The sequence below is a fragment of the Macrosteles quadrilineatus genome, unplaced genomic scaffold (assembly GCF_028750875.1).
Source record: "Macrosteles quadrilineatus isolate MER2022 unplaced genomic scaffold, UCM_ALF_1.0 Scaffold_2__2_contigs__length_208266976, whole genome shotgun sequence".
Lineage (NCBI taxonomy): Eukaryota > Metazoa > Arthropoda > Insecta > Hemiptera > Cicadellidae > Macrosteles > Macrosteles quadrilineatus.
In genome coordinates, this window is record NW_026542595.1 from 163,850,995 (window position 1) to 163,865,884 (window position 14,890).

Consider the following 14,890-nt stretch of genomic DNA (forward strand, 5'->3'; position numbering starts at 1 on the left):
TGGACTGTACATCGTATTATGTTTTCACTACTACCTAGCATTTAAGATACATAGGGTACAGGGTACAGCAAAAAAACCAATCTATTTTCTGCAGCACACTCAATGTTCAGGGACAGGTCGATGGAGGGTGGATACCATTATATGTAGTCGTAGAGCAGTGGTCGCCTGAGCTATGTGCGTTTGTTATTGAGTCGTATTTAAAAATTAGTGAATTCATTCATTGCAACTCAGCGGCAGTTCCGTGCATTCTTTCAGTTAAATGGATGGAGAAGTTCCGTTGCGTAGCACAATCATGCGGTGGGTTACTAACTGTAGAACAACGGCTTCTGCGTCCTAAAGGAAGCTGACAGGGGTCCAAAGTCAGGTCAGACGCCAGACAACTAACATTCGATAGAGCTGCTGTGGAAAACAGTCCTCGTACTGCCCAAAAACAAGCGGCTGCCTTGAACATTTCTGACTGCTTAGTTACACAAATGTTAAGGTTAAAATTCATCCCTACAGATTAATTAGAATACTAATCTGTTTAATTTGGTTAATTATCCACACAGAATATCACAACGGAACCTCTCATAGTCGACAAGGAGGTCGACCTAATTGAATGAATGCACGGAACTGCCGCAGAGTTGTAATGACTGAATCATTATTTTTTTTAACAACTCGATAACAACCGCATGTAGCTCAGTTGACCACTGCTCTATGACTACAAAAAATGGTAATGTGTAGGCTTTCCAACGAGCCTACTCCCACTACCCTCAGACCTGTCGCTGAACAGTGCACTGCAGAAAATATATTAGTTTTTTTGCTGCACCCTGTAAAATAAATTACTAAAATTTATTGAATCATTAATCAGAAAAAATATCATGTAGCTTAATCCCAGGATCTAGATCTAAAGAAGGTGCCTCCTATATCTAGTTTCAAAAACTTGTATATTCATATTTTAATCATGATAGGCAAAAACAGTAAGCATATGATATTTTTTACTGCAGTGGATGTAAAGAATTATGCTGGGGTTATGAGACTTTAATTAAAAGTTACAAGATACTTTTTACCAACATAGACATACTACCTGACTTTAAATATCCAACCCTTTAAGAAAAGTTTGCTATAATACACAGAAAATCTAGTTATGGGTAGAAATCAGCTGGTAAAACTTCCATTCTACTCATTCATAAACAGGTATCACTCATCCTTCATTCATCTTGGCCTTAAAGTAACAACAAGAGGTACAGTTCATTTAGGTGTTACATTCAAAGATAACTCTTAATATATCTTCAAACCCTACATTAGTCACATTGTTTGCACACAGAAGTTATTCCAGGTTACACAAAAAATCTCATAGAATTTTTTAAAAACTACAACAGACACAATTTAAAAAGAACCATTTGCCAAAAAGGAGCATTTTTTACAGTTATATTACCAAACATTAAATGTGTGTTTATAGGGCAAGGAAGATAACACAATCTTTCTAATCAAATGTCAATTCCGCTACTTTTACTAACATTGCACCTAGCTCCATATAGGTAAAATACATATATGAAGGGTAAAAAATGGTTTCAATGTGTGATAAAAATACTTAAGGAGTGAAGTTTACTTTTTGACTTAGTACCCTTTATAATAAACCCAAGGAAATAGTTAAACAAAACAAAACCTCTGAGTAGCTAGGCTTAGCATAGAATGTTAAAACCGATTCATTAATCAGGAAAAAAGTCTTTAGATTACATTCAAATAATAATTTTTAAATTTGAGAAGGAAATTGTATCCAATACAACTTAAGCATATAAATATAGGTTTAGTACAGACTTATTTGTCATTCTACAAGATTTATTTATCATTCTGCAAACAAAAATATAAAAACTGATAAAGGAACAACATGTGTTATACAGTGTGATTGAAAAGTCCCGGAACGGTGAAATAAATTTTATACTATTATGGATAAAGAAATTTAACTTCATAAATAAATTATAGCCATAAAACAAGCTATTATTACTTTTTCATCCCTTAAGGAGGACGGCCCAAGAGGAGTCAGACAATATTCTTAAATAGCATCATAGGTCGAGTTTGCTATCAAATTAAAGGTCTCTATTATTAGTAAAACACAATGCCACAAACACAAACTCAAACAGACAATAGAGTAAAAATTCTGTTAAAAGATTCCTTGAACTTGCAATGCTTATTATCTTGTAGGAATACTAGAAGTCAGAATCATAAACGTAAGCATAGGTCGATATGCACATCACATTAAAGGTCTTTATTAGTAGAATACAATGTCACAAATTTGAGCTCAAAATAAAAGCTGGGTAAAAAATAGCAGCCGTTCAAAGATCTAAATGGCAGATTAAAGAAATATTTGAACGGCTGCCATTTTTGACTTGCTTGTCCGTTTGAGTTCGGGTTTATAGCATTGTGTTTTACTACATAAGACCTTTGATTTGATACTAAACTTGATCTATGCTGCTATTTGAGAATTTCGTCTTACTCCTGGTGGGCTATCCCCTTTAAGAGGTAAAAATGTAATAATGGCTTGAAAGAGTAGACTTATGGTTATTATTGATATACCAACACCAAGTTGTATTAGCCTTTATAGATAAAGTAATATCTATAAAGGTAAAAAATATAGTACACCGTTCCGGGACTTTTCAATCACACTGTATAATGTACTGACTTTATAAAAACATTTTATACATCGGTTGAGTTACAGTACGGTACAGATGCGAGTAATTTGTTTACCTGTTAAAACACGAGGAAAACTATTAGTAAATATTACTACAAACAAAATATGACGACATAAAAAGAAATAAAATTAAGTCTAGATGAGTTTTACAGATCTTCAATAACTAGTCAGGCACTTTGAAAAAAAAGAAACATTGGCTGAAGCGTTTTTTTCAAGGACAACAGGTTAATTTATTTTTATAAATTTTGCACAGCAACATTTAAACAATTTGTCCCCTCTAAAGTAGAGGTGCGCAGATATCCAAAAAATCGGGACGGATTCGGTTCCCAACCAAGCCCAAATTTGATATCCGACACCATCTGTTAAATATCCAACTTTTTCGGATAGACTATGTATTTTGAAATTTTGGGCAGAAAACAAAATCTTCAAAACCATCATCAATTTCCCAGGACAAAATTTCAGTATTTCGTTTCCAACGACCTATCAGCGGTCGGCGCGTCGTCTACGACTTTGACTAAGGAAGTGTAATTACCACAATGCTTTGAAAAATAATCCAAATTACGATTTAATTAGATTTGATGCATCAAATCACAATCAAGTTCTACGGTAATAAAAATTGTGATTCGATTCATGCACAAAGGGGTCACCTATAAGCAACTCAACTCTTACATCACGACATAAGGAATACACTAAGACATTGCCGAGCTGTTTAAGTTATTTATATCAAGATTATAAGGCATACACCGAGACACTGCGTAGCGAAATATAAGCTATTTATATTACAATAATTAAGTTTATATAAGTACAATAATTAGATTCTGAGTCATCGTTAGTCATATTAACATCCGGGGATACATTATCAATGTATTTGTTCTCTACCTCACTGAAGCCTTCTCAACCTCATATACCTTTCTCGATGAGCATAAACTGCTTATAATCTACAAGTAGATACCTGTAATTTTTAAACACGTCAAAGTCTTAACATGACTTCCCATACAAAACTCTTAGGTTCTTTACGTGATTTATTGCTGTAAAATGTTTTGAAACTTTTTTGTTAAGTTTGAGTAAGCTGTGAATTTAAACTTCAATTTTTATAACTGATCCAAGATTAATGACTTACGTATCACAATAGTAATTGTACAATATTCATATTGTAGTTTTTGTATATAAAAATGCAAATTATAAACTATTAACCTTAATAATGATACATTAAGTACTTGGACGTCAAACTATCCAAATTCGGACTGATTGTCCGGATCTAATTATCCGAAACAAACTCAAATTTCACTATCCGCACACCTCTACTCTAAAATAAAATTTTTATTTTCCAAAAGTTATTCAGTTTTAGTTACCATGTTTAAAAATCCCCACAACATTAATAGGCTAGGAATATTAGGAGTATAAGTGGCAGTTAGCGGAAGGTTTAGGTACAGTCCTAATCATCACTTTTCATTATGTTTTTTGGGTCGTTAAACACGAATATGAGGTTTGCTAAGAGATATTTTGCCCGAAACATTGTTTATTTTGTAAAAACCTTAAAATTTGGGCACTTTTTTAGGTTTTTCGGGCAAAGCTCGCTAAGTATGGGTTTTTGAGAAAACCCTGCTTTGTAAAATTAAAGATGACAAAATTTACTACAGGTTTCCTATATAATGTTTGTTTCTACGACGAACCGTTTTGCCACTAGAGCACACTAAAAAAGGCCAGAAGTACAAAAAAATTAAAAACATTGCTAAATGCTGCCATTTTACATTAGGTTTCCATGGAACCAACCCATGTTTCGATAATTTTAACTATTTATTTATGATAATAAACTGAAACACACTTAAAAATAAACAAACTAGTGTGTCCTCTGACCACAATCCTCCACCTGAAATAAATACCCGTCTTTTAAGATTAAATTAAGGAAAATGGTGACCATCTTTTTTTATAATGTTAATAACCTCATGAATAGCAATAGGTTGGTAGGTAGAATCATGTTATTCACTCTCTTCGGGTTGAAGGTTGGCATTCCATCCATCCTTTTTTTTTGAGGGCCCAAGAGGAGAGAAAGCATCTTCTTCCACATCCTAATTTGCTTCTAAGGCTTCCTCAAGGGTAAGAAACTGAGGACCAAGTTTATCTTTGAATATTCTCAGCTGCCTACAGTTTTCTTCTTTATAGCAAGGCAAGGAGTGGTGAGTATGTTGTCGATTAAGTTTTTCTTGGTTTTTGATGGTTGATGCTCTGGTCATAGCTTTTGTGTAGTTAGGAACCCACCATCAATAACATACTGCACTTGACCATGGAAGTGCTTGTTTTCAATGGGGACAGGGGCTTTAGGCCTATAAAGATTTGATTTGGTTTCTTGTGCAAACCGTTATTATCAAACAACGAGAAAGAGTATGGACCCAGTTCGTAGGACAAGAAGTGGTTTAGTTCTTCATCAGAATCCCTAGCGATGCTGATACGTTGAAACAATGTGTTGGGGTTTACGGGTAAGAATTCTCTACTTTCATCGCGTTATTTATTATGGCAAGTGGCTGGACACGGTCTGCTCGTCTGAATTTGACGTTGCCAAAGTTAAAGTCATCTACAACTCTTTTAATGTCTTTCATCATTTTTTCTCTATCACTATAGCAGTCAACCCTGTGGCCAGCAACATCCCTGTGCTGAGAAAATAAATGGGGGTTTTGTGGGAACGGGAAATGTTCCAGCAGTCAGTCATACATCATACATAGATAGATTTATCAAGTGTGTTTCAGTTCATTATCATGAATAAATAGTTCAAATTATCGTAACATGGGTTGTTTCCATGGAAACCTAATGTAAAACCTTTGTAAAACGGTTAGGGTTTATTTTAATTTTTGGTACTTCTGGTCATTTTTGGCGTGCTCTAGTGGCGTAACGGTTCGTCGTAGAAACAAATATTATATAGGAAACTTGTAGTAGATTTTGTCTTCTTTAATTTTACAAAGCAGGGTCTTCTCAAAAACCCATAATAACCGAGATTTACCCCAAAACCTAAAAAAGTGCCAAAATGCTTAGGTTTTTCACAAAATAAACAATGTTCCGGGCAAAATATCCGCCAGCAAACCTCACATTCATGTTCAGCGACCCAAAAAACGTTAAGAAAAGTGATGATTAGGACTGTACCTAAACTTTCCGCTAACTTTCCTAATATGCCTAGACTATAAATATAAAATATTCAAATGAAAAGGTAAATAATTCAAGTTATTATATAATTCTTTACATTGAGGGTGAACTGAACATAAATCGTTGTTAATATGTTAAACTTCTTAAACAACTTTATAAAATTTAAAAGTAAATGATACAGAGGAAAAATTACTAACACTTTTTGATCTCAAAATGAACAATGGTGCATTAATCCAATGACACATTTTTTAATGAAAAGTATTCCTGAAGAGCAGTTAAGCGATTATTGAAATAAGGGACAGACGGGTGAATATTGGTTTACTAATTACTTCAAATAAATGTTTGCACCTTTACGCATTAAAATAACTGAGAAGTATAATGGGTACATTCTTCCACTTAACCCTGACTGATATTCATTGAAGTTTAAAGGTGTGAATACATACATATTATATTATAACTTTACTTTGTAATGAAGTACTAATGAATTACTATGGGTACTAAAACAAAAATATAATTTTTTTTAACGGGCTTAAACCTAGAAGAGAAAGGAACTAGGGATATTCTATCCAGGGGTTGGTGGCCAAGGTGTTTAGTAAACAGAGTCCAAATATTTTGGCTGGAGCTAAAGGGGCCTCAAGTTCAGATAAGGATAAGATTTCTTGGATTGGAGTTGTTTTACAAATCAGCAATCTAGTAAAATAAGTTTGGTGCATTTCCAATCTACTCTAACTTTGGGTTTCACTACAGTCCCGACAAAATTTAAGATGAGAACAAAGCTGTACACACAAAATCTAGTATAAAATATTTAACAAGATAAAAATAGACAATGTTGCGTTTAGTTCCTGGGCTAAAACTCCCGAGTGATACTTGGTGATCCTCAAGAGTAGCCACAAGGCATGCCTGCAGTATACATTTTATCTATGTGACTTAATTTATGTATTATATGTATCTTTTGACAAAATATTTGTTGCCTTGATATTTTGTTATTGCTTGTTAAGTTTGACGATGTCTATTACAATATGTGTATTGTTGAAGGAATAAAGAATTTGTCTATTTGTCTATTGTCTATTGTCTAACCTTAACAACAAATTGTAGATCTTTCAAAAAAATATTGCAAATAAAAACTATGAAGGAGAAGCATCACACATTCATTTTGATGATTTACTTTTACCCACAAAAAAATAATTTAAAAGTCAGTAGAAGAGAATATTCAAACCAAATGAATAATCCCTTGTGAATTTAACTGTTCCTTTAAATTGTATGCCTAGTTTAGTAACAGTTTTGATAACTTAAGTTTCGTTACAATGGAAAAACTGAAAAACATTTTCAATAAATTCCCTAAATTGGAGTCGAGTTGTGTTCCGTTGCTCCCGTCCGTCCCTTGATCGAGTTAGGGGGAGCACACGCACACACACACACACACAGACACACTTACTCTTATCTTTTGGTGGTCAGTTGTACATTTCGGAACAGACATTTGCTGGAGCAAGAACTGCAATGAAGGAATTGTCTGTCATTTTACAAAAGCATCGCCGTGTATCATTAAACTAATTTTGAAAAAAAAGTGTTTTGAAACTAAAGGGTGTTTCTTATCTAAAACTGATAATGCAACAAGGCAAGTTCTACGGCTTCCTTCTAATATTCCCAACCTGCATTTAAAAAATAGTAAATCAGTGAGATCGTAAACTATTGTATAGCATCTACTAAAATAGGAGTCAATAGAATCTTTTTGCCATCAGTTTTAGAATAGGAGTAGTTGACTTGAGCCACTGACAGTGTGTGCTGGTGTAAATTAGTTATCTCTGTTGGAACAATTTATTGTAAATAATGGAGTAAGAGTTCAGCTAGCTTACCTTATAAAATTATACTCCAGGGGCTAATAGATACAATCAAAAGACACAAAACATGACACTTCTTAAGAGAATAGGCTGAAGTGAAACCGACTGTAAAATATAGTTTCTGTTGTGCCCCAACAACTATTCAGTTTTTATTTTTCAGAAAATAGAATTTTGACACTATGCGCACTACGAATAGCTCAATCAACAGTATTCTTTTTAAATCAGCTGGTCCACTGCATAGACAAATAGAATTAAAGACTGACAGTAGTGCTACGGTTAGAATAAGTTCTGGCATCCACCGCTAGGAGTGCCACACGCTATTTAACTACACGGCAATCCTAGCAGTGGACGCCAGAACTTATGCTAACCGCAGCACTGCTGTCGGTCTATATTTTAATTCTATTTGTCTATGTCCATAGAGATGTGGTGATGTCTAATCTTGTATCAGGAGTTTTTGTGACCAAGTCACTGTAGGAAGTATTAACTCACCTTCTGCCATGGGTGTGACTTTATCTGAGGGAACTTGAACTCTGTGTAATTTGGGTTCATCTCGCGTATCTGCTCCCGTGTAGGTGTGCCAAGCACTTTGATGATCTCAACCAGCTGGTCCACACCAGAGTCTCCAGGGAAGATGGGTTGTCCTAGCAACAGCTCAGCCAACACACAGCCCGCACTCCACACGTCTGTTACAACAAGTATTGATATAGAACTCGGCCCACGATCTTGCCTACTAATAAATTGATTATTTTGGCTGATACCATTAATACCAATAACATTAGGACACTTTTTGTCATATTTAAACCCAAAAAACCTTACTAACTAACCTACCTTATTTGTAGTGATGGATAAATCTAGGAATTTTGAATCTCGAATCCAAATCTGAATCCTAAAAAAATCGAATCTTGAATCTTGAGTCCAAAAAAATGTACAAACTGGCCTATGATGATTAAAAAAGCAAGAATGGAATAGGAACAATTTAATAATAAATATTACAATAACCATAAATGACATACTCTTTGCAATGAAAAGTTACGTTATTACTTTTGACACACGGAAAAAATAACAGACGACTACTCGGTTAAATCTTTTAAAACCTATTAACCTAAATCGAACGGTCGGTCGGTTATTTGGATGGGAAATATTTATTATTGGTTTTTTATGGTTGTTGTAGGTACACTTTATCATTTTAAATTCATTGATCGATAAGAAACGGCCTACTCTGTTCATAGCATTTTATTTTAAATAGGGATGGACGGGATTGAATTTTTAGTTCGGGACGGGATTTTTATTTCCTTCCCGATTTTCGGGATGGGACGAGACGGGATTTCTTTCAGTGCATAAAAAGAAAGTCTTGAGTATTGCAAAAAAGACGCAATCAATTTTTACCGTTTGTAGCACTGAATTATAAAAACCAAAAAATTGGTAACAACTTACAGGTACCTATAGAAACTTGTGACTCGCGGTCGAAATGACTCGCAGCCATGGTGCGATCGTCAAAATGACCGCGGTCACGGTGTGATCGTCGGTATGACTCGTGGTCACGGGGTGATCGTCGGTATGACTCGCGGTCACGGCATGATCGTCGGTATGACTCGCGGTCACGGCATGATCGTCGGTATGACTCGCGGTCACGGCATGATCGTCGGTATGACTCGCGGTCACGGCATGATCGTCGGTATGACTCCGCGGTCACGGCGTGATCGTCGGTATGACTCCGCGGTCACGGGACGATCGTCAGTATGACTCGCGATCACGGCACGATTGTCGGTATTACTCAAGATCACGGCACGATCGTCGGCATGACTCCGCGGTTACGGCACGATCGTCGGTATGACTCCACGGTCACGTCGTGATCGTCGGTATGACTCGCCATCACGGCATGATCGTCGGTATGACTCGCCATCACGTCATGATCGTCAGTATGACTCCGCGGTAACGGCGCGATCGTTGGTATGACTCGCGGTCACGGCGTGATCGTCGGTATGACTCGTGGTCACGGCGCGATCGTCGGTAGAACTTCGCGGTGACGGCGAGATCGTCGGTAGAACTTCGTCTCCTGCATTCGCAGACGTATTGCTCGCAATAGCGGCGTTATCGGCACTCGCGAAGCGGAAAAATCGCCGACAATCGGACCAAATCCCGTCCCGAAAAATTCCCGAATCAAATGTAATCCCGTCCCGATAATCGGGCATATTTTTCCCCCGAAAAATTCCCGAAAATTCGGGACCCGTCCATCTCTAATTTTAAATAACATATTAAAGACTAAACATCAATTCAATCCACAGTCGAGCATTGATTGAGAATCGTATTGTGTAACTGAGTAAATCGTTGAATCGTCTGTCTAGTGTCTACGGTACAGTTCCACAATTGCAACCCAGACAAATACTTATTTTGGGCGGTCAAGGTTAAGTCTATGATACTGGCAATAGTTGCTCGAACACTCACGCTGAACTAGAGCTATAACCTACAACCGACGGTAGCAGTAAAAGCAGTTGAGATACATTGGCCTCCACATGTACTACGGGACTAGTACTATGGAACCAGGGGATTGTGGGATTGCAATTAAGCCAACAGCCAATGAGCTGGTTGATTTGTCTGGTGGTACCAACATAACAACATTACACAGCGGCTCGATTTTCTAGCAGAGTTACCGTGCCACTGCTACCTCCATTTGGATGTTTTCAGTCTACAACTATTTCGTTTTGTAAAAAGCAAGAGCAGTTCCCTGATTCCATTTACTTATCAGACTTGGATACGATAAATAACTGAGAGTGCACGATAATTTTGGGCCGGCATGAACTACGCCGGTTGTCTGATTCAGAATGTAAACGAACAACAAAACATTGACCATCGCAACTTCTATCCTCCCAAAAATCCTAAAAACCTAGGCCCTTGTGCTCTATATTACATCCATATCATAAATTTGTGTGGTTAGGTTTTGTAAAACTTGATGTGGTGAATAAACATTTCATTTTAATGTAATTCCGTAAGCGAATCGGTCCCCACGAAATATCTCGAGCTAGGAAAAAGGTAGCATGGCTGTTGAGGGTTCATTTGAAAGGTTTACGGTGGTAAAGATATCAGAAGTGTCAAAAATTACTCCTGCTCTGCCCCACAGGCCCTCAAAGATCCAGTCATTTTATAATGGGAAGTACTGCTACAGTGTTTCTATAAGCTGTTTTAAGTATACCAGCTGATGTACACCACGACTAAATGTGTAAAAAGTGTGTATTTAAGTTCAATTTGTATATATAACTAAACAGCAGAAATTTCTGCTATGGTCCCCTAGTTTCATTTTATTACCACACATAGACAGATGAGTGGTTGAGTGTTAGGGCCGGACTACACGAGCGTATGAAATGCCGCCGATAGTCCTTGTAAGCTATAAATAATAACAATTATAGGTAAATAACATAACATAATTATAATAATAACAAATATAATCCGTACTCAAGTCCTTGTAAATTACACTTTCAAAATTTAAAAATTCAAACACTCACAGGACTATACATATTTGAATTATTAAATTACATACACAATATAAAAAATAACCTCCCGGATTCATTCAAATTCACACACAACTACAGTACAAGAAACGAAACAATTTTCAGATTACTAAATCACCGTTTGACCATATTTGAAAAAAGTCCTTTGTATGCAGGTTTAAAAATGTATAATAAACTACCGGTATATTATAAAATAATGAGTTCAAACAAGTTTCAAGAAACATTGAAAAATGGACTCCTTGAACGTGCATTTTATAAAATAGAAGAATTCTATAACCATCCCTTGAGTTAATTTTTTTGTTTTTAATTTTCTTAACTTGTATTTACATTATTTGGCTAGGTATTTTTTTCCTGTTACTTTGTACTTTGTATTTTTCTAGTCTAGGCTCAATTTTGACAATGCACCTGTTCTATATGTTATCACATCTAAAAGAATGTTATGTGCAAATAAATAATGTCTAATGTCTAAAAAGTACGCGCAAAAATGTCTAGGACTACACAAAGTCGACAATCAGCAGCGGATTAAACGCGAAAACATTGACTGCATGAGCGAATAGAACGCCGCCGACTGTCCTCGCCCAATGTGACTAACATTTGGACCGTTCCAATATGGAATGGACACGATACAGGTCGGATGTATAGCTGGTATGGTATTGTTGCAGGCTGTTAAGAAGAAATGTCGTGCAAAGAGGCGTTGGTAGTCACACCGAACATTATCAAGTCGTTTAGTAACAGTTCAGTTTCAATTATTGTTTAATACCCATAGAATGTACCCAGACAAACTTTTTCAGCAAAACAAATACAAATATTAAGGCACAAAACAGAATCAGACGACTCCAAATACAACAAGTAGTGCAGATGCAGAATTTGACTCGCCCAAGTGAGGGGAGGGATGTATCAACGCGCAGGAGAAATGCTAGTTGCTGCTTCGTGTAGTCCGGTGCGCCCGCGTATTTTACGCATCCAGAGACGTTAGATCTGCGTTAGATTTTGCGTCCTCACCGGGTAGACAAAACGCTCGTGTAGTCCACATCATATAAAGCTATTGGCTCTGCAAAAAAAGCAGACGGTCGGTGGCGTTCCTTATGCTCGTGTAGTCCGGCCCTTAGGCTATAATAAGTTGCGAATATTGATGGTATACAAGCAAATTTCAGACTGTAAAACAAAACAAAAATGACCAGTTGAGTAAAATATCTCATTATAGATGTATTGATGACAGGGTGCAAACACCAGAAAAACTACCCTAGGGTAGTTTTTTGTGCACATGTCCTACGTTAAATTCGCTTAAATGTGAGGCCAAGCAGTCTTGATGATTCTTTGTTCGTGTTATGGTCTTTTCCCTGTTAATTTCAAAGTTTTTATTATTACTGATGCTTTATCCTTTTAAGATTCTTTTAACTTAATTTTAACATTTTCTGTAGAATATTTAATATTTTATATAACATATGTAACAAAACATGTTGACCTTGTCTATTGTAATGTTTATATTACCAAACGACAATAAAGATATATTATTATTATTAAGAGTTACCAAGGTGGCTCTTAAACTAACTGAAAAAGCCATAGAACACAACAACTTACCAATCTTGGTAGTGTAGTCGATAGCCCCGAAGATGAGCTCGGGAGCTCGGTAGTACCGTGAGCAGATGTATGACACGTTAGGCTCTCCCTTGACCAAATGCTTGGCTGAGCCAAAGTCACACAGCTTGAGTACACCTGTCTCTGGGTCCAGCAATAGGTTCTGTGGCTTGATGTCTCGATGGCAGATGCCTAACGAGTGGATGTACGCCAGGCTCCGGAACAGTTGATACATGTACAACTGGACAAACAACAGTTCTTAACACTTTGAATTTCATTTTTGGCGATGACATTCTTTGTTATTGAAGAATGAAGAGATTGTTGCAGTCATTTTCCACCACAGTTAATACAACACACACAGTTATCATGTTTTGGTATCTGCAATCTGATACTGTCCTCAGGTGAGAAAGTTTTCCATAACAAAACGATTAGTCGAAAAATCTAGCCAAGTTGATGTATTTACTTGAATGTGTTAATTTAATTTAAGCAAAGCAAGGGATGAGCCAGTACAGTACGGAAAAGAACTGTACTGTTAATTTTGCTCATTGGCAGCACCAAGATGAAAACCCAAGATATCGCTACCTTAGCGTCACAGTCTGACGCACCACTGAGTTACTTTAATTTTATTTTCCTATTTTTTAAATTGTAAAACAGGGTGTACAACAGACCAACCAGAAAAAATGCATGAGTAATTCATGAGTAAAAAAAAATCCAGGGAGTTCAGTTCGTACTTTTCATAGTAAAATTTCCAACGTGTTTTGCGCCAACTTTCGCAATGCTGTTTTATCGGTAACACAGCTCGCTATTTTAGTTATCGGAAAGAGCATTCTCAATTAAAGAAACAAAATTTATCATTACTGTAATATTGCCTGACACAAGTGTTCAAAGTCAAAGTCAAAGTCAAAGTCAAAACATTCTTTATTCATTATAGTTTCACATTACATGAACTTGAATAGAGTCATAAGCTAAATTCAAAATTGCTTACTGCTAATTAAATACATAAAAAGAGTACTAAAATTACTTTACTTGAACTTTTAACAAAACCATGACTTTAAGGATAACAGTATTTGGAATTCAAATTAAGTTAGGCCTAACTGTTTTTTACTAATACTAAAGAATTCTGTTACTGAGTAGCAGGGAGTTCTTAAAAAATATTCCTTTAAGAGCTTCTTGAATTTATTAAATTTTGTTTCTTTTCGGATGTGAGCTGGTATAGACTGGAGAAATTTTAGCCCTATGTAAGATGCCTTTTTAGTGTAAAATTCGAGATTATGCCGAGGTAGGTTAATTTTTAATCTGGTGTTATATACTAATTGTTCTGTTGAGCTGGATGATAGTTGGATCTGTTTTGCATAAATTATTGTTTCATAAATATAAAGACTATAAACTGTTAATATTTGTAATTCACGAAAGATGCTCTTGACTGGCTCTTTCTTTTTAAGATTTTTCATCACCCTGATAGCTTTTTTCTGCTTAATTAGTACTTTATCTAAATTAGTTTTTGTTGTTGCCCCGTATAGAACAATTCCATATGAAATATGTGAATGTATTAATGAGAAATAAACAACTCTTAAAGTGTCTAAACTGCATACTCTGAACATCTGTCGCAGCGCATGGATACCGGAAGATACCTTTTTAACCACATAGTTCACATGGCCCTCCCAAGATAGATGTTTATCGATAATTAGACCAAGAAATTTTGTTTGCTTTACTTGGTTTATTCTTTCTGATTTTATGCAAATGTTTGGTTCAAAATTTTGTCTACGTTGTTTAGTGGAAAATGATATAAAATTGGATTTTTCTGTGTTAATAAGCAGATTTTTTCGGTCAAGGAATTCTTTAGTGGATAAAAGACTCTCCTGAGAAAACGTTTCAATCTGTTGTTTTGATCTTCCGGGAATAAGCACATTACAATCATCAGCAAACAGACACATAGACCCGCCGTTACCAGGAATCGCTCCTGGCATACCTCTAATATAGCAGAGAAAAAGTAGCTTCAATTTTTATACATCACTGTTTAAATAATCTGAAAATTAAAAACTAATCCTTAAACCTGCAATTTATCAACAACTTCTTAAAAAAAGTGATATGTCAATACCAATTTTTTTTCTCTGTACAGACACCTGAAAAATAGATTCTTAATACTGATTTCAACTTTACCA

At 35.9% G+C, this 14,890-nt stretch overlaps 1 protein-coding gene across 9 annotated transcripts in view; it reads right to left on the reverse strand.

The window, feature by feature from the left end:
- LOC128985483 (protein kinase shaggy-like) overlaps positions 1-14,890 on the reverse strand; it is a 211,949-nt gene that overhangs the window by 14,780 nt on the left and 182,279 nt on the right. For 7 of the 9 annotated variants that reach the window (XM_054405013.1, XM_054405014.1, XM_054405011.1 and 4 more), the window contains 3 exons: positions 12,732-12,969; positions 8,134-8,327; positions 7,242-7,298 (listed from right to left, as the gene is read on the reverse strand). In XM_054405013.1, the coding sequence (XP_054260988.1) occupies positions 7,242-7,298; positions 8,134-8,327; positions 12,732-12,969 (489 nt within the window). The remainder of the gene's footprint in view (positions 1-7,241; positions 7,299-8,133; positions 8,328-12,731; positions 12,970-14,890) is intronic. The other 2 variants (XM_054405015.1, XM_054405008.1) reach the window with 1 other exon arrangement.